Source organism: Leopardus geoffroyi, chromosome B2 (genome assembly GCF_018350155.1).
Source record: "Leopardus geoffroyi isolate Oge1 chromosome B2, O.geoffroyi_Oge1_pat1.0, whole genome shotgun sequence".
Classification (NCBI taxonomy): domain Eukaryota; kingdom Metazoa; phylum Chordata; class Mammalia; order Carnivora; family Felidae; genus Leopardus; species Leopardus geoffroyi.
In genome coordinates, this window is record NC_059332.1 from 75,559,116 (window position 1) to 75,579,578 (window position 20,463).

The window sequence follows — 20,463 nt, forward strand, 5'->3', positions numbered from 1 at the left end:
AATGCAAAATAAAGATCCTAGTCACTTGAAAACACTTGGCTTGCACTTTAGATCAATCTCAAATTGAAATGATACAAGTGTTCCTTTTATAATGGCCTCAGTATGAGGGCCTGGGTTCTGGCAAATTAGCAATAGTGGAGACTTCAGAGACAGATATTGACAGTTTGCCAACTGCACTCAATAGTTTGGAGGCCTTAAGTCCTTACTGCAAATTCACTACAATCTTTCCTTTCTTTCTTCTTTCTTTTTCTCTTTCTTTCTTTCTTTCTAAGAGACAGAGAGACAGAGCATGAGCAGGGGAGGGGCAGAGAAAGAGAGAGACACAGAATCTGAAGCAGGCTCCAGGCTCTGAGCTGTCAACACAGAGCACGACACGGGCTCGAACCCACAAACTGTGAGATCATGCCTGAGTTGAAGTTGGACACTCAACCTACTGAGCCACCCAGGTGTCCCAAAGAGGGATATTTTAAAAAACCCCAATTCAGAAACATTTCCAGTAGGCTTGATTCTGACTGCAAGTTTGGTTTCTGAAGCCCAGACTGAGTATGGTTAGGAATCAATACTTTAATGTCATATTTAAAGTTTTTATATCGTGGGGCACCTGCGTAGTTCAACCAGATAAGCAACCATCCTTGGCTCAGGTCACGATCTCACAGTTGGTGAGTTCGAGCCTCACGTTGGGCTCTGTGCTGACAGCTTGGAGCCTGGAGCCTGCTTCAAATTCTGTGTCTCCTTATCTCTCTGCCCCTCCCCTGCTCATGCTCTGTCTCTCTGTCTCTCAAAAATAAACACTAAAAAAATTAAAAATAAATAAATAAAAATAAATGAAGTTTTTATATTGAGCTATATTTTGCATACCATAAAATTCACCCATTTTAACTGTACAAGTTAATGACATTTAGTAAATTACAGAGTTGTGCAACTACCACTGTGATCCAATTTTAGAACATTTCCATCACTCAAAAAAGATCCCTCACACATATTATGTATAGGGTTTTATATTGGATTTTTCACAATCTTTTTGTCTTATGAAAACATAATTACATAAATAAAATAAAATATCAGAAATAAATTAATGAATTTGACTCTGTTGTCGCTCAGACACAAATGAATAATTATCCTAGAAATGAGCACACTTTATATGTACAGTCTTTTAAAAAGGAGTCGAGCTAATGAGGCAAATATTATAATTTTCCTTAAATAATGTTAATAAAATCATGGAGAAAAAAGGATGTGTATAAACTGAGATTGGTCCTGCTTTCGTACAAGCAAAACTGGCATTATTCAGGAGGCACATGGTGGCAATAGCAGACATGAGTCATCACATTCCCCTCATTCCTTCACACTTCTTTTTCTCACCTTCCTTTTTAAGTGGAGACTAAGTCATACCCTAGTTGAGGTCATCCTGTCCATTGAAAAGGGGGGGCAACATCGGATCACACTCAAAATGGGAACCTAGTTCAAACTCTAATTTTTCTTTTCATTTGCAATTATTTCCTGGATAATAGAGAAGCACTTATCCATTGTTTTTATGTGGTTTTGATCTTTTCCATTTGTCCTCTCCTAGGACCACTGCCTAATACTCTTTCTCCAGAGTATTCTTCACTCTTCTCATCTTATGGTCATACAAAACTCAAAACAAAACAAAAAAACTTGTTGGGGCACCTAGGTGGCTCAGTTGGTTAAGTGACCAACTCTTGATTACGGCTCAGGTCATGATATCACAGTTTGTAAATTTGAGCCCCTTGTTTTGGGCTCTGCATTGACAGCAAGGAACTGCTTGGGATTCTCTCTCTCTGCCCTTTCCCTGATCACGCATGCTCTCAGTCTCTCCTCTCTCTCAAAATAAATAGATAAACTTTTTTAAAAAGTTTATAAAAACAAACAAAACACGTTAGGTACACAGGCACCATGTATAAGGTAAATTTATAATACTTTTTTTTTAGTAAATTACAAAAGTTGGTGGCTTAGATGTCTATTAGAATATAAACTCCATGAAGGTAGGAAGCTTTGTTTTGTTCACTGACATAACCCAAGCTTCTAGAAGAGTGCCTGGCACATAGTAGGTGTTCAATAAATACTTGTTGAATGAAGTTTTTATATTTTTAATCCTAAAAGATTATGTACAGCAGGCTACCTCATTGATATGTTATATAAAGCACATGTTTTAGAAATGGATAAATTTGTAGAAAGGCACAATCTACCAAGTCTGAAGCATGAAAAAATAGAAAATCTGAACAGGACAGTTACTAGTAAGGAGATTGAATTAGTAATCAGAAACCTCCTAATGAATAAAAGTCCAGGAACAGATGGCTTTACTGGTGCAATCTACCAAACACTCAAAGAAGAATTAATGCTAATCTTTCTCAAACTCTTAAACAATGTAAGAGGAAGGAACACTTCCAACCTCGTTTTATGAGGACAGTATTACCCTGATACCAAAATCAGACAAGGATATCATAAGAAGAGAAAATTACAAACCAGTGTTCCTGATAAACATAGAGGCAACAATCCTCAACAGAATATTAGCAAACTGAATTAAAGATTACGTTGAAAGGATCATATACCAGAATCAAGTGGGATTTATTCCAGGGATGCAAGGATGGCTCCTTATCTATAAATCAGTCAACATGATACACAACATTAACAAAGTAAAGGATAAAAATCATATCATCTCAATAGATGCAGAAAAAGTATATGACAAAATTCAACTTCCCTTTATGATAAAAACTCTCAACAAAGTGGGTATAGAGGGAATATACCTCACCATAATAATGGCCATATATGACAAGCCTGTATCTAACATCATACCCCATGGTCTAAAGCTGAAAACTGTTCCTCTAAGATCAGGAACAAGACAAGGACAACCGTTCTCACTGCTTTTCTTCAACACAGAATTGGAAGTCCTAGCCAGATTAATTTGCAAGAAAAATAAATAAAAGATATCCAAAATGCAAAGGAAGAAATACAACTGTCTCCATTTGAAAATGACATGACATATAGAAGACCCTAAAGACTCCACCAAAAAATGTTAGCTAATAACTGAATTCAGTAAAGTAGCAAGATACAACATTAATACATAAAAACCAGTTGGGTTTCTATAAGCTAATAACAGAATATCAGAAAGAAAAATTAAGAAAACATTCCCACTTACAATTGTATTAAAAAGATTAAATTCCTAGGAATAAATTTAACCAAGGAGGTGAAAGATCTATACTTTGAAAACTTTAAGACATTGATGAAAGAAATTGAAAATGACACAAATAAATAGGAAGGTATTCCGTGTTCATGGACTATAAGAATTAATATTGTTAAAATTCTTTTTTTTTTTTAATTTTTTTTTCGTTTATTTATTTTTGGGACAGAGAGAGACAGAGCATGAACGGGGGAGGGGCAGAGAGAGAGGGAGACACAGAATCGGAAACAGGCTCCAGGCTCTGAGCCGTCAGCCCAGAGCCCGACGCGGGGCTCGAACTCACGGACCGCGAGATCGTGACCTGGCTGAAGTCGGACGCTTAACCGACTGCGCCACCCAGGCGCCCCAATATTGTTAAAATTCTTTTGATACTCAAAGCAATCTACAGATTCAATGCAATCCTTTTCAAAATTCAATGGCATTTTTCACAGAAATCAAACAACCCTAAAAGTTGTATGGAACCATCAACTTGGAGTCATCATGCTTCCTGATTTTAAACCGTATTACAAAGTTATACTCATCAATACAATATTGGCATAAACACAGGGACCACATAGATCAATAAAACAGAATAGATATCCCAGAAATAAACCCATGCACATACAACCAATTAATTTATGACAAGGGAGGCAAAAATATACAATGAGGAAGGAACAGTCACTACCATAAATGATGTTGGGAAAACTGGACAGACACATGCAAAAGAATGAAACTGGATCAATATCCTGCACATACATAAAAATCAACCCAAAATGGATTAAAGACTTGAAAATAAGAGCTGAAACCATAAAACTCCTAGAAAAAAAAAAACATAGGCTATAAAATCCTCGAGATCAGTCTTGGCAATGAGTTTTTTAGATCACACACTAAAATCAAAGGCAACAAAAGCAAAATTAACAAGTGGAACTACATCAAACTAAAAAGCTTCTGAGGGGGCGCCTGGGTGGCTCAGTCGGTTGAGCATCCGACTTCAGCTTAGGTCACGATCTCACGGACCGTGAGTTCGAGCCCCGCGTCAGGCTCTGGGCTGATGGCTCAGAGCTTGGAGCCTGCTTCCAGTTCTGTGTCTCCCTCTCTCTCTGCCCCTCCCCCGTTCATGCTCTGTCTCTCTCTGTCTCAAAAATAAATAAACGTTAAAAAAATAAAATAAAATAAAATAAAAAGCTTCTGAGTAACAACAGTAACCATCAACAAAATGAAACGGTAACCTACTGAATTAGAAAAAATATTTGCAAATCATGCATCTGATAAATCTAATAAGGGGCTAATACCCCAAAATATAAAGAACTCTTGCAACTCAGTAGCAAAAAAGCAAACGAGCCAATTAAAAAATGGGGAGAAGATCTGAATAGACATTTTTCCAGAGAAGATGTACAGCTGGCCAATAGGGAGGTGCTCAACACCACTAATCATCAGGGAAATACAAATCAAAACCTCAATAAGATATCACCTCACACCTGTTAGAATGGCTGTTTTCAAAAAGATAAGAGATAACAAGTGTTGTGGAGGATGTGGAGAAAAGGAAACACTTGTGCACTGGTGGTAGGAATGCAAATGGTGCAGCCACTGTGAGAAACAATATGGAGGTTCTTCAAGAAATAAAAAATAGTGGGACACCTGGGTGGCTCAGTTGGTTACGTGTCTGACTCTTGACTTCAGCTCAGGTCATGATCTCATAGTTTGTGGGTTTGAGCCCTACATCAGGCTCTGCACTGACAGTGAGGAGTTGGCTTGGGAGTGTCTCTCTGTTCCTCTCTCTCTACCCCTCCCCTTCTCTCTCTCTCTCTCAAAATAAATAAATAAACTTAAAAAAATAAATAAATAACAGAACTGCCATATAAGCCAATAATTGCACATCTGGTACTTATCCAAAGGAAATAAAAACATCAGCTAGAAAAAATATCTGCACCCCCATTGCAGCACTATTGTCAAAGCCAAGACATGGAAACAATCTAAGTGTCCATCAATAGATGAATGGATAAAAGAAAATCAAAACCACAATGAGATATCATTGTTTTATATATATATATATATATATATATATATATATATATATATAACATAAGAAAGTAATACATATATATATATATATATATTACATAAAAAAGAAGGAAATTGTGACATTGGGACAACATAGGTGGCCCTTTAGGGCATTATGCTAAATAAAATAAGTCAGGGAAAGACAAATAACATTTGATCTCACTTATGTGGAATCTTTAAACAAACAAACAAATAAACAAACAAACCCACATCCATGTATACAGAGAAGAGATTGGTGGTTGTCAGAGGTGGGGGTGGGTGGGTGTGCATGAAATGAATGAAGGTGGTTAAATGGTACAAACTTCCAGTTATAAAATAAATAAGTCCTGGAGATACGATGTACAGCCTGGTGACTACAGTTAATAATAATCTTCTGTATATTTGAAAGTTGCTAACAGAGTAGATCTTAAAAGTCCTCATCACAAGAAAAAGAACCGTAACTATGTGTGGTGATAGATGTTAACTAGACTTATTGTGATCATTATTTCATAATATATACACATATTGAATCATAATGTTGCACACTTAAACTAATATAATATTATACGTGAATTATATCTCAATAAAAAGCACATATTTTAAATGCATTAGTGGGACTCATACAGAATTCTAAAATAGATTTTAAATGTAACATGAATAAGTTATATTGGCCTTGGACACATTGGAAACAAGCCTCAACATCTGTTTAAATAAGTGGAATAAATGAAATAAGTATGTAAATGGAACACTTGGGATATTCTCTTTCTCAGTTTACCTAAATTTGGTCAAGTATAGATTTTAACCATATTTTTATTAATTGGTTCTTCCTGTTTTCCTTCTGGTAATGCATTTTTTTCACAACTTTAAGACAATTGATATTGTCGCAGGTTCATTTCTCATCATCACATTACCCCCTCCCTTTTCACCCCAGATCTAGTCACCTTGATTAAACTTGTTTCTTGAGTAATCACGGGTGCATACATTCCAACTGCATGACAATCCTCTCCATGGCTTTGGATCGCATTTCTTCCTTCCTCCTTGGGGACCCCAGGCCATTGTCCAATCCCTTTTATCTAGAGGCCTCTACTCTCCTGCCTCATCTCTTCATCTTATAAAGAGTTTCCTGCTTTTTGCACCCTAAAAACAAAACCCCTCTACTGACCCAGCATCCCTCTTATCTCTTTTTTCCTCTCAAAAAGGTAGTCTCAACATACCGTTTTTATTTTTTCACCTCTACAGCTCAACTTACTGTACGAAAGCTTTGATCTCCAGACCCTCAAGATATTTTAAAGTCACTATACCCCCTTAATTGCCAGATTCAATTAACATGCATCCTTGTCTTGTTTGACCCCGTGGTGGCATTTAATGCTTTAGACGTTTCCTTCCTCATTGCGAGTCTTTCATCCCATGTTTCCTCCACACCTGCTCTACAAGTGCACCTTTCACCACCTTCACCATTCCTTTTCAGGGAGGTTTTGGTTTGCTTTGTTCTCTTTTGCATCTCTTCTCACTTCACAGTCAAATGTTGCTCTCCAGAGCTCTGTCCTTGGTACTGTTCTCAAACTACAAAATTCCCTGGGGAGACCAATCAGTCCCTACCGTTTTAAACCACTACTTCTTTTCTTATGACTCCTGCATTTAAATCTTGAACTCTCCACTGAACTTCCGACCGTATATCTCTGATTGTCCTTTGGATATCTTCTCCACCTATATGTTACTAGGTCTTTAAAAATCTATTAATTGTATTCCTTTTCCCCCTGTTACAACCGACAACTGTTCCAGAAGAAAGAGGTTCCATGAGCTCATACCCTTAAGTGAAGATGAAGTGGAGCAGATCCTACCAACCATAAATAGAACACAGCATGACTCGGAAATAAACATTTGTTATTTTAAGTTTATGAGAGTTTGGAGTTATTTGTTATTGCTACAGAGTCCTGCCTGACCTAACTGATGCAGGATCCAAAAACCAAATTTATTATTTTTTCCCTGTGCACGATTAAAAGAATAAGACAACATAAATGTATCATTTGCTCTTCCTCCTATTTCCCGTTTTATCTGCCTTTGTTTGAGCCATTGGCATTTACCCACTTAACCAGGTTGGAAACCTGGGGAGCATATGTAGACTCCACTTTCATGTTCACCCACGTTTTATGATTCAGGTAGTCGTGTAGATTCTATTTCCTAAGTATCCTTCAAATATGTTCTTTCATTTCCATCCTTACTATACATCTTCTCATTACCTCTTGACTGAGCTATTGCAACGACTTTGTAAGTGATCTCCTTGTTTCCAGTATTAGGCTTTCTTAACTCTGTCTTCCATATGGCTGTCAGAAAGACTTTAATAAAATGTAAACTTTGACCATTCCACTCTCCTGCTTAAAATATCTCACCAGTGCTTACAGAACAAAGCCAAAATGTTTTATTATGGTATATTAGGCTCCTATCAGCCCAAGTCCTTCTATCTCCTCAGCCACATCTGTTCCAGCAGTCCCTACCCTCCAGAAGTGCTGTTCCTTCTCCTCTGCCTCCTGCACCACACGCACAGACTACACTATTTCTCTAATGATCCTTCTAGAAATCCCAATTTAGATTTCTTTTACCCTGAAAGGCTTTCCTGGTTGTCCTGAATAGACTTGTCAATTCCCTCCCTTGTACCACTTCTCTGGTTAAAATGTGCTTTTGAATCTGGCACTTTTCAAACACCTTTGCTTATCTGGCCATTGCAATGGTCATAGATCACAATGACTATAACCTTCTTGAGGATAGGGGAGGATATCTTATTCACCATTACATCTGGAAAGTACAGTACTTATCCCATTACAGACACCTTAAAAGATGTTTATAAAATTGAATGATGAAACATTTCATCAGATAGCTTAGTATCTGTTAAGGGTTTAGGTTTTTAAAAATAGCTTAAGGGGCACCTGGGTAGCTCAGTTGATTGAGCATCTGACTCTTGATTTTGGCTCAGATCATGATCCTAGGGTCATGGGATCTAGTCCTGGATTGAGCCCCACGTTGAGCCCCAAGTCAGGCTCTGCACTGAGCTTCAAGCCTGCTTGGGGTTCTCTCTCTCTCTCTCTCTCTCTGTCTCTCCTCCACTTCGCCACTTGTGTGTTCTTTCTCTAAAATTAAAAATATATATATAAATTTGCTTAAAATTTGTTGAGGGCTTTCCATGTGTGGCATTATAGCAGGCATTCTATAAATTTGATTTAGCCAACAGTAATTCTAGGGCATGAAGACATGCATTAGGTACCTATCTTACTGATTTCATTATCTGAAGCAAACAATATGTCTCTTAATATGTGGATCATTATAGATCTTGAAGTATTAATTACATTATTTTCCTACACAGTAGCTGAATGAATAGCAGAGACACTATGGCTTACATCCAAAAGTTTTATCTACAACTTTTAAGAAGTTCAGCTCTATTATTTAAAACATTTCGAAAAAAAATGTGGCATTTGTATATCATCTTTCCTTTGAAGCATAACAGTTCTTACCAAGTATAATGGCCCTTTGTAATAAGTGAGGGTTAACTTAAATAGGAGAAACAGGGGCACAGAGAGGTTGACAACTTGTCCCATAACTTTTCAAGATTTCATTATCATTCTACACAACCCTGCCTCCATAAAATAATTTTCTCATTATCATTGAGAAACACAATGCCAGCTAGTGACCGAAGTGTATACATGAAACTCTAGACTTATCTTCAGGGGGCCACTGATTAGATGTTGGGGAAAACCACACAAAGATATGAGAATTTAATACAGAGCTATCTGCCTAAATCACATGACTCCAATCTCCGGCTCTGGTGGCTGGAACAGTCTTTTACGATCCACCTTTTGTGAATTTTTTTATTCTCTACAAATAACAGGCAGAACCCAGTCTATCAATACATTAACAAAGATATCCCTTTGTCAGGAGCCCATTGATTCACCCAGTTTTAATTCTGCCAGAAAGAGGAGTTAAGGCCATTCCTTTTCATTTAGTCCGCATCCCAGCCTTTAGAGTACGGGGATGCCGAGCTACTTGCATTTACCACATTCTATAAAGGCCCGAGTCAAGCAATTACCAGCCACTTGGCCTTCTTGCAGAAATACACAAAACGTGTAGAATTGCTTCATTTTATCCCCTCCTAGACTCTTCACTTGGAAATTGGCTGCTCGGGCGAGTGTTGTTTTTTCCCCCCGCAGCCATGTGTCGAAGAGCGATTAACACTCGCTCGACAAAACCCATTCCCGGGCCATTTGGGAGTTGCACGCGTTCGCACCCGAGGTTCGGCCTGCCGCGCCTTCACGCGCAACCTTTTTGTTTCTGCGGCTAGCTGGGGAGAGAGGGGCGGAGAGGGCGCGAACCGCTCAGTATGCAGCAGGCAGCCGGGGCTATATAAAGCTCAGGTCTCGGACCTGGCGGGGGAAGAGGTCTGGCTTGCCCGAGAGCAGGCAGCCGCCTTCCGCCCAGCCCCAGCCCTGCCGCGCCATGGAAACCTGGCAGCCCTCGGCAAGCGGGGCCGGCGAGCGCGCGCGCCGCCGCCGCCTGCCGCCCGCGGCCCCCGACCGCCCCGCGCCGCGCGGGGGCGCGGACTCCGGCTGCGGCGCCTCCCCCACCCCGGCCCTCCCGCCCGCATCTCCCGAGCTCCTCCCCTCCGCTCTCCGCCCCCCACCCGCCCCCGGTCCACGCTCTGCTGCGGGCTGTTCTCCCGGGTCTGGGCTCACATCTCCCCTGCGCGCCTTTTGCCCCCCACCCCGCAGATCCGCAGGCCTCTGGAGACCTTGGGTTGACGCCAGAGGCGACAGGGAGGAGGGGGCGAGGCACCACGCGGCGGAGGCGGTGAGTGAGCCGCGCGCCTCGGGCCGCGACTCCCAGGGGCGCAGATGATGTACCGGGACTGGGTATGCCCTGCCCGAGGGGGACACACGCCCGGCCTGCCCCTCGCTTAAGATCGCGCCCGCCCGAGGCCCTACCAGAGGCCCTGTGGGTCCTGATGCTGCGAGTTTGTCATCCAGAGCAGCGGACACACGGATACGGTCGGGAGCGAGGCTGCTGACAGCCCCGGGGTCACATTCCCTGCCGGCGCGAGGAACGCTAGATCGCGCGCTTTCCCCGTTTCTACAAGGTGAGTGATAACTGCGATTCGTGTCCTTTCGTCCCCAGATGCCGGATGGCCCCGGGATGACCGAAGCCGCAGGAAAGCTTTCCCAATACAGACACCCAGTCAGGTGAGTGACAGGCCTCCCCGAAGGTCTCCCGTTCCTCCAGCGGGAATCGCACCGCCTAGCTCCACGGCTGGCCTTGCAGCATTTCTGTCTTGGGAAATCTGTCTTCAAGGATCGCAGAGGTCCTTTACTAATCGAATTGACTAATGTAGTTCACGCTCTCACCTAAAAGAACTGTTAATCAGTGCACACTGAGCAAACTCTTAAAAAATATATTATAAAGACGGAAAGTGGATGGTGTCGTGAAAGTAGACCGGTGACAGCGTGTGCCAGCAAACCAATTTTTTCTTTTATTTTTAATGCTGAAGAGGTCCGGTGAAATTGACTTCACAACAGGCAGACTGTGTATATTCTTTTTTTTTTTTTTAAAGGGTTTTTTCCCAATGTTTATTTTATTTATTTATTTATTTATTTTTTTTGAGAGAGAAAGAGAGAGAACGCGAGCGGGGGAGGGGCAGAGAGAGACACACACACGCACAGAATCCCAAACAGGCTCCAGGCTCCGAGCTGTCAGCACAGAGCCTGTTGCGGGGGCTTGAACTCCTGAACCCTGAGATCATGACCTGAGCCGGAAGGCGGAGGCTTAACTGACCGAGCCATCCAGGCGCCCCAGACTGTGTATAATCTTATTGTCTTGCAAACCAGACGGAAGAATGGTGTTCAAAGTGGCGGTGTTACGGCAAAATGAGCTTGACATGTAAGAGAAAATGGAGTGTAATGAAAATTGTAAAGATCGCTAAACACTGTAAAAAGGATAGAAGTTACTCGACATAACAATGAGGAGCTACTCTGCTGTTCCCAGGCACAGGAAGTCAGCCTTTCTGTAGAATCCTTTGTAGCTGTTATTCAGGTGAAAGGTTATTCTGCAGTTTGCTTGCTTCAGAGAGCTGTGAAATGCAGACATGTATGATATTCATATGTACGTGCTTATAAACAGCATGGAGAAGGCAATATATGTTGATTAATTTCTTACCATGTGCCAGCACTAGTAACGGACACAGGAAAAAAATAATCACACCCCTTTAACAAGTGTTGTCATGGTTTAGTTTGGTCAGTTTTACCTGTATGGGCCAAACATAAGCACCTAACTCTGCCAGACGGAGTGGGGAAAGATCTGGAAAGTGTGTACGATAGGTTGTGGTTACCTAGCTGAGTCTCAAAGTTAGCCAGATGGATGGTAGGTGTGGGAAAAGGGGACAGAAAAAATAGCATAGGAAAAAGGATACAGAGTCATAGAACACCATAGCTCCCTCTGGGAGTATCAAGGAGCTGGAATTTGGGTAAGTGAAGGTGTGGTCATTCCAGCAGGTAAGCCAGAGGCTGGATCTTGCACACCATGGTAGAGAGTTTTGTCCTAATCCTGTATGTGGCATTGGGAACCCATGGACTTAATTCTGTAGATGCTATTGGGGGTTACTCAAAGGATTTTAACCAGAAGAGAAGTGTGATCAGATTTGTGTTTCAGAAAAAGCACGAAGAAAATGGTATATAGGCTTAGTTAGAACACCGAAGTGAAGTTGGAAGTTATTGTAATTCAGGCAAGATATGCTAAAGAGCCATTCTGACGCATTGGAAGTGGGGCTGGGACTGACAGAATTTGGGGAAGGCTTGGGTGACATAATAGGGTTATAATGTATTGGATATAGTAGGTAAAGAAGAGGTAGAAAGACAAAATGGCTCCCAAGTTTGTGTCTGATGACTAGATGAATGCTGCACCAACAGAGTGGAAATTAGGGCTTAAAACAGATTTGGGGAACAAGATAACGAGTCTAGTTTTTCATCTATCACATTCAATGGGCCTATGGGATATCCAAATAGATGTGTCCAGTAAAGAGTTGCATCTGTAGGTAACGGGCCCACAGTCAAGATCTTAAATGGAAATACGGACAGCTTAGAGTCTTCAGTAAATGAATGTTTGGGGAAATCATGGTGGTGAGTGAGGTCTTCCGGGGGACTTCGGGAGGAGAGATGATCACTCTTGATAAAACGCTTGGGAAGGCCAGTTTTAACCTGTATACACAGAAAAAGGGATCCACAAAGGAGACTGAGAAGAACCATTCAGCCGGGGGGAGAATTCAGGAAAGTGTCAAGTCCCTGAAAGAAAAATGGTCAGAGATTCTGGGAAGAGTGTGGTAACAATTAAACAACATTCTTTGGATTTGACAGTTCTAGTTAAGCATTAGAAAATCAATTGTTTCCTATATAAGAAATTCCTTTCTTCTTCTGAACTACTGTAGCCATTAATTAGTACTTCTTCAAGTTTATTTTATTTTTATTAATTTCAATCTTGAGTACTATTGTGTGTTTCAGTTTTTTTATTTAATCACCTTCTTGAGGATAGGGACCATGATTTTTTTTATCTTTGAATGATGAATTATGTCTGGCACAAGGGATCACTAAAATATTTACTGAACAACTGAATTATTGATGATTGCTTATTTAGGCATCAAAATTAAAAACTTTTTTTTTTTACCAGTTGTCTAGAAACATTTATAAACTATATTACCTACTTTTCTGCTCTTTAAAATGGAGTATACTGGGCACAATGTAACCTTCTCTTTGTTAGAATCACTCTGTTATAAATGGGTGCCTGGGGCTGGGGCTAATTACCCTACACTAAAATGACTGCACTGTTGCTGGTGAGTCAGCCATATCCTTCTTTTCTTTTCCTTGTATGAAAAATAATAGAAGGCCATATGGCAAGTTTAATATTTGTCAAAAATTTGAAAATATGAGGTAATTGGGTTACATGAAAATTATTGTATAAAGCCAGTATTATTCTCAATATCTTAATATGGATTTTCCAAATTTAGTTGGATGGGGAAAAGGAAGGGAGATGTGATCAAGGTTGGGGTCAGAGGAAGCTTTGTTATACCCCTGGTGTGAGTGCATAGAAAAACTTTTTAAAATATTGCTTTTTGTACTTTTCTAAACTTACATTGGCTACATCTGTAACTAACAGTTAAATTTGTGGGTTTTAGTTGAGATACTAGATGATTTCCGCTTTTCTGGAAGGTGCGTAACATTTTGTTGTCTTTATAAAATTGGCTATCAAAAATTTTAATGTAATAGTAGAATTCATTTTTTTCCCAAAGGAATTTGGAAATTGGAAGACAACCTTCTTCTGTATATTGTAAGAATAAATATATCAGTAATACCTGAAGAAAGCTAAATACTGATCTTATGCTCATAAAGGGTTTAGTGTGAATTTATTTGATCCAATTTATAGCTTGGATAAAGATTTAAAAATAATTAACTAGTTATTGATACTTTGGCAAGTAGACTCCCATGAAACCTGTGATAGTAACATTTTAAAACTCTATCTAAAGGCATACATCAATTGCTAAGTATATGGAGCTCTTGAAATTTGAACATTTCATGAATATAAGGATTCTGAATGTGAAAAAATAAAGCATATTATGTTGTCTGCTTCTTTCAGACTATTTTGGCCCAAATCAAAGTGTTATGATTACTTATATCAAGAAGCAGAAGCTCTTCTGAAAAATTTTCCAATTCAAGCCACAATTTCATTTTATGAAGATTCTGATAGTGAAGATGAAATTGAGGAGCTGATCTGTGAAAATTAATCTGATTAGTTACTTTTGATGACATTAAAAGCTTATAGAATTTAAATTTAGTGTACAAATGTATCATAATCCTTTAATTTATTTGTATATAAATTATTAATAAAATGAAATATTTTGGAATTACAAAGTAGTTTGGCTTTTTTTTATCCTTACACTATAATCCAATGTTGGAATTGAAAAATAAGTGCAGTGTACAAATGTCTTGATTGTATTGTAAACATTTGAGGTTTACAAAAGATAATTTTGATCTCTTCATCAAATTACAAATTTAACTTTAATTATAATTCTGCAAGTATTTAGCTAAAACTTTGCAGAGAGTGAATATATTTAATTTTCAACCTAATCTTGTAACATCTGGTATTTCTTACCAATCCTCATTAGATATTGTAGTTGCAGATGAATATTATTAGATAATGAAGAAAGTCACCTTATGTTACTAATCACACAATATTATGTGTTTGCTTGCAAATGGTGAAAAACACTTTAAATCATTGTCCATAATTGAGAGTGGGAATTAATGTCAGGGCTATTAAATTTTAGAGATGTTTAATGAATGAAGGATCAAGTCATTGTCACTTTAATACTCCTCTGCTGTCCTTAAATCCAGTAGTAAAATAGCATGGGTGTTCAATAATTGTAGTGCTACATTGAGGGATTCCCAGAACTAAAACGAGAAAAAAAAGTGAGTATGACTTACATGGAGTCAATAAAAGGGGAGCCAAAGGCTAGAATTTGATATTTTTCTATTTCTGTCCAAGGGGGAACTAAGACATTTGGCAGATATGAAGTGATTTTCAACAACATCACCTTCCTTTGTTCTGGTTCCTTGCTCCTAATATTGTCATGTAAAAATTTTTCTCGTGGGAAGTGAATAAGAAATTGTCAGTGATTAGCTTTTTTAAGTTTTTTTTTTAATCTTTTTAAATGTTTATTTATTTTGAGAGAGAGAACGTGAGCAGGGGAGGGGCAGAGACAGACAGAAAAGAGTGAATCCCAAGAAGGCTCTGCCCCTTCAGTGCAGATCCCAATGTAGGACTTGATCCCAGGAACCATTAAATCATGACCTGAGCTAAACCAACAGTCAGACGCTTAATGGACTGAGCCACCCACGTGCCCCAAGCTTTTTTTTTTTTTAATGTAGACTTATGAAAGAACACCTTATTTAATGAAAGAGAAAACAGGAGCACATTGTAAGGTAAAGGTAACATAGTAGATAGACTATGGTTGTGAAGTTCTTTAGCTTAAATACAATTTTTCACAATAAGCATTTTAATTGCCAATAAAATGTTTCCTAATATCCCAGAATGGTGATAGGTAGAGGTGAAGGTCCAAGATGGTTACCTGGCTAAGAAATCCTCTTACTTGAATGGCTAGATTCACACAATTTGCCTTCTAACCTTAAGGACAAGGCGGTTGAAATAGAGTAAGTTCAAATCATGTGTCAGAGTCAGGAAAAATTAGTAATGGCCTCAATTAGGGAGAGTTATTTACAAGTATATTTTTTTCTCCTGAAAACGTTTTCTCTTCACTGGATTCTGCACTCAGGAGGTGGGTGTACCCCAAGGGATATACAAAAAATCCACCAGGTCACGAATCTGGACTTTGATCATTAGGGACTGGTTTTTACCTGCATACTATTCGAGCTTCTCTCATCAATATGTTGGAATGGTATGAAGAACCACCGCCATTTATTGATTTATTGGCTACTACTAACCAACCAGGCACTATACCAGGTAGTTTACATATGACATCTCATTTAATCCTTACTGAAATCTAAACCCATTAGGCAGATGGGAAAATGAAACTTTAAGACACTCAAATAACTCGCATAAGGCCTTATTTATTAAATGCAGAGAGATGGCATTCAGACTAAACCTATTTGACTCAAACATAACTGCTCGTCACTCCATTTGGGGTTGTATCAGTAAGCAATTCCCTGTATCCTTCAGTGAAGATAGGAAGTTAGATGAAGAGGAAATGCTTGTGAGTGGTGATCAGAGCAGGAGACTTTACTTCTTCGACTCATTCGTTAGTCATTAGCGGGGGTTCTTAAAGGTGAAGCTTCACCTAGTAGGAGTGGCTGTTTGCATTTGACACCTTAATTCTTAAAGGTTCTCTTTCCTGTACAGACAGGTGTCTTACAGTAGAGAGTTTCAGAGAAATCAAAATGCTTTGAAAGTGTTACTTTGTTCCATATTTCAAGTAGTGCGGTGGTAGTGCTTAACAATAGACAGACACTTGTGTTCTGGTTTAACAGTCTATAAGAATTTATTTTCAGATTCTGTCAGCACCAAGGCTAAGGAACAGCTTCCCTCTGTCTTAAATGCTACCACGGAATAGCTGTCACCTCCCTGCGGTGCTGAAATTCAGAGTTCAGGACTAACAAAGCATGCGTACGTCTCTCTGGTTCCTCCCCTGCCGGCGCTCCGTTCTTTCCTTTGGCTCCGCCCTCCGCGGCCTCAACGTGCTGCGTCATGGCGCGCCTCACCCCGGGTGACCCCGGAAGTGGGTCGGGGGCTTGGCCTCTGCCCGGCCTCGGAGCCGGAGCGGTAGGTGTTACCGTAGAGGGGGTCGAGCCGAGAGATCTTGTCCGGCGGCGGACCCCGGGCAGGGCCCGGGCCAGGGGTCCAGGATGCTGAACGTCCCTTCCCAGTCTTTCCCGGCCCCCAGCTCACAGCAGCGCGTCGCCTCCGGGGGGCGTAGCAAGGTAAGCGGGTGACACCGTTGGTCTCATTCAGCTCGCCGCCCGCCGGCGTTCCTTGATACCCAAAGGTCCATTCTCTTCTAAGGACCCCTCTTCCACCTCCTGTCCTCCGCTCTCGCCTTCGTTCCCTCCTGCCCTTGCTGACGATCTCTTTCTGATCCACTTATGTCTGCAATCATTGAGTTCTCCTAACCTCCCTCCCTCTCACCTACTAGCCCCTTTCTTTCCCATCCGCAATTCCCTTAACGTGAAGTCTTTTCCCGCGAATTAAATTTAGTCGTGTATGACTGGGCCAGCACAGTGCTTGACGTTATCATATAGGTATTCAGTATTAGCTTCTTTCCCTCAGCCTATCCTCATCTCCAGTCTTTTGTTCTACACTTGCCGGAAGGAGTTGTGAGTGATGTGGTTCCCTAAGAGAAGGGAAAGGTTGGGAAGTAGCGACATTGGCCAGTGACCATCCCTCCAAAGGTGGCAACTAGGGAAGATTGGGGAAGCGAGAACAAATGTCTCCAGTCCTCCGGAGGGTTTATGGACACTTCTTTTAGTCATGCTGCCTTTCTACTTTTGGTACCTGTTTAATCACTGCCTTTTCTACTGATACCACTTGCTGACTTTGAAGCTAATATACTCTTTAACTTTTAGTTAAACATAGTTACTGTTAGCAACAGGTGGAATACAAATGTATTTTATATTTACAAAATTTAATAAAATTGTCTCCTGTGTTCATTGCAACATAGATAATTACTCCAGTTATTTGTTAGTTCCTCATTCTATAACTTCATGTTTTGTTTTTGAAACTTCCACCTGCTTGGGCCACTTCCCCCCACCCCCCAATTCTGAATTCTTGGATCTTAGCATTATTTAGGATCTTTACCGCCTTTTTTTTCCCCCCTTCACTTAAATCTGGAGTTTGACTCTGGATTAGAATTATGGATTCAGGAATCTGTAGCTTTCATTAGCTTTTCAGAAGTCTGTAACTCTAACAATAGTAATAACATGACTAAAATTTATTCGGTGGTTACTGTGTATGGTCTAAGTGTTTTGAGTGCTTCGTGTGTATTAACTCATTTAATCTTTACAGTGATCCCATGAAATGAGTGCTTTTGCTATCTCTATATCACAGAAAGGGAACTGTTTAAGACATGTTGCTTTGTACCCCAAAATTTGATGTGATGTGACTCTGGCTGGGACATTTCATTTATTGCTACATGTATCATCCAGCCATCTAATCATCTGACCCCTCCTCCTTGATGTTTGACCCGTTTCTTTCCTTGAGCTAAATTCTTGGCTAAATGGTATAGCCTTTGCAGAGAAAGAATATCTGAATTAGAATATGAATTTCTGGCCTTCTGTTCAAACTACAAACCATGTTCTCAGCATCATTTTAAAAGAGAAAGCTCAGAAGCAAAGACAAAAGGTTCGCAGATGGTGATGATAAAGGTGAGTCTTTGGGTCCAAAAAGAGAACAAAATACAATTATTGTGTAATTCAAGAGGAAACTCAGACAACCCCCACCCCTCCCCCCCCGTACTTTATGAAATAAGGTAATCTTGCAGTGTTAGAACCTGAGTCTGGCTTGTAGGACATGGGTAGATGTTGAGAAAATAGAAGCTAGTTGGGGAAGTTGTATATCATAATAGTTAAAAGCATAGATTTTTGAGTGAGAAAGACCCAGATTCTTTTCCCAGGTCCCATGACTAAATCTCTGAGTTTCATTTTTCTCAGGTGTAAATGAGAATAATAGTACCCATTTTATAGGGCTGTTCATAGGATTAAATGAGATAATGTTTCTCTTAGCACAATCTTGGTATATGGTATGCACTCCTCTGTGTTACTTGCCCTTAGGCTTTTATTCAGATCCCATGGATTGTTGTGGGATTGTTGTATAAAGCCCTCAGCACAGTGTGTGTTACAGAATATGTACTCAATATATGGTAGCTTTATTACTTCTACTGACACTAGTAAATAAATATTTATTGAGAACCTACCATATGCTGGAGATGTGGTCTCTGTTTCCAAGGAGGTTAGTCTAATAAGCTAATAGGCTGCACAGACAAATAGTTACAAATGTCATAAGAATTGTAACAGTATGTTATGACCACAAGGGGTTAGGGTCAGAGAACGCTTCTGGAGGAAATAATGTCTGTGGGAGAAAGGAAGGGAATTGATCCAGGCAGAGGAGCAGGTGTTTCATACCAATCAAGGAATCAGTTCCCATTTAGCTAAAGCATGTAATAGGAAGGAGCAGAAACTAAAACTCAGAGCTAGTGAGGTAAACTATGATCAGATAGGAAGGGCCTGGTAAACGAGGGAATTTAGAGACATTATTTATTGTAGAGTAGTGTGGAGAGCCACTGAAGGAGGGAGGGCCCATGATTAGAGTTGCTTAACTACTCAGTAGATTATGGAATCCTCATAGATAAGAGAGAGAAGTGATTTTGGGTTGGGATGGGAAAGATCATTTTCTCATACTTTACTTCATTTACTGGGACCAAGAAACCTAGAGAATTTCAGGGATGGTAAGAAGGGGATGATGTAGTTGGTAGGAAGGAATGTGAAATTGCAGTGGTACCACAGACCTATTAGTTTGGTTATTTGGGGGGAAATGAGTGCCTGCAGTAGGTAGGATTCCGGAAAGTGAAATTGATAAATATCTTAGTCTATTCCGTCTGTTATAACAGAGGGCCATAAATTTTATAAGGTGACTTACAAACAATGGAAATTTATTTCTCACAGTTTTGGAGGCTGGGAATTCTAAGATCAGCGCACCAACAACTTCAGTGTCTGATGAAGGCCTGATTCCTGGTTCATAGCCATCTTTTCCCCACATCCTCACAAGACAGAAAGGCTGAGAGCCCTTTGAGACCTTTTTAATAAGGGCACTAATACCATTCATGAAGGCTCCACCTTCATGACTTAGTCACCTGCCAGAGGCCCTACTTCCTAATATCACATTGGAGGTTAGGATTTCAACATATGAATTTTGGAGGGGCACACACATTCAGTGTATAGCAATATGCTTCCTTGAGTGTGCGTTCTTTTACATTAAACATTTCTCTGGTACTGTGTAACAAACTAGTTATATAAGTATAGGCAGGAGCTTAATTCCGTGTGACAGAGCCGGAACTAAGACTTGTTTTCTGACTCCAGGTTCAATGTTATTGTTTTACTAGATACCATTCTGATGACTGTTTGTGTGACAGAGTTTCTAAGCCCTACCTCATAGCCCAGGTGTTTTATATTGTTCTATTTATAATTCGAATATAGCAGAGATGATTTTGACAACCACCTAAATCTATAAAAAAAAATGTAGAATTATTGATTTGAATTTTCTTATTTTTTTGAATGAGGGTAAGAGTAACGAAGCAGCCTTAAGAGAAGTAGGAGGAAGGGGAGGGGAGAGCAGCTGACTCGAAGAAGCCACATTGAATTCTTCCCTTTTCCTTTTTTCAGGTCCCTCTAAAACAGGGCAGAAGTCTTATGGATTGGATTCGACTCACTAAAAGTGGAAAGGATCTAACGGGATTAAAAGGCAGGTTAATTGAAGTAACTGAAGAAGAACTTAAAAAGCATAACACAAAAGATGATTGTTGGATATGCATAAGAGGTACGTGGTTATTTATTATGTACTGCAAAAGGTTTTGGCTGGGCTTTCCAGTTGAGTGCCATATGACCTTATGGTCCTATTACTTGGTGTTATGATACACAATAAGAGAAGAAAAATATACCTTA

General features: G+C 40.0%; 2 protein-coding genes across 4 annotated transcripts in view; both read left to right on the forward strand.

Annotated features, from left to right (window-relative positions):
- Window positions 1-9,700: 9,700 nt before the first annotated feature.
- RIPPLY2 (ripply transcriptional repressor 2) lies at window positions 9,701-14,151 on the forward strand. The gene is made up of 3 exons (XM_045500925.1): window positions 9,701-10,051; window positions 10,376-10,440; window positions 13,877-14,151. Exons 1-3 carry the CDS (start codon window positions 9,701-9,703, stop codon window positions 14,022-14,024), a joined length of 564 nt encoding a protein of 187 aa, XP_045356881.1. The 3' UTR covers window positions 14,025-14,151.
- LOC123608680 (cytochrome b5 reductase 4) overlaps window positions 10,048-20,463 on the forward strand; it is a 100,650-nt gene continuing 90,234 nt past the window's right edge. Inside the window, exons 1-2 of one of the 3 annotated variants that reach the window (XM_045498928.1) lie at window positions 10,048-10,337; window positions 20,185-20,338. In XM_045498928.1, the coding sequence (XP_045354884.1) occupies window positions 20,212-20,338 (127 nt within the window). In that variant the 5' untranslated portion in view covers window positions 10,048-10,337; window positions 20,185-20,211. Of the gene's footprint in view, window positions 10,338-16,502; window positions 16,732-20,184; window positions 20,339-20,463 lie in introns of those variants that run through there. The other 2 variants (XM_045498926.1, XM_045498927.1) reach the window with 2 other exon arrangements.

Bases quoted from the DNA above. Each gene is read 5' to 3' on its own strand.
- RIPPLY2 (XM_045500925.1), top strand. From the start codon at position 9,701: ATGGAAACCTGGCAGCCCTCGGCAAGCGGGGCCGGCGAGCGCGCGCGC. The intron at 10,052-10,375 runs GTGAGTGAGCCG...TTTCGTCCCCAG, and splicing joins GGCACCACGCGGCGGAGGCG to ATGCCGGATGGCCCCGGGAT. The intron at 10,441-13,876 runs GTGAGTGACAGG...TGCTTCTTTCAG, and splicing joins CAATACAGACACCCAGTCAG to ACTATTTTGGCCCAAATCAA.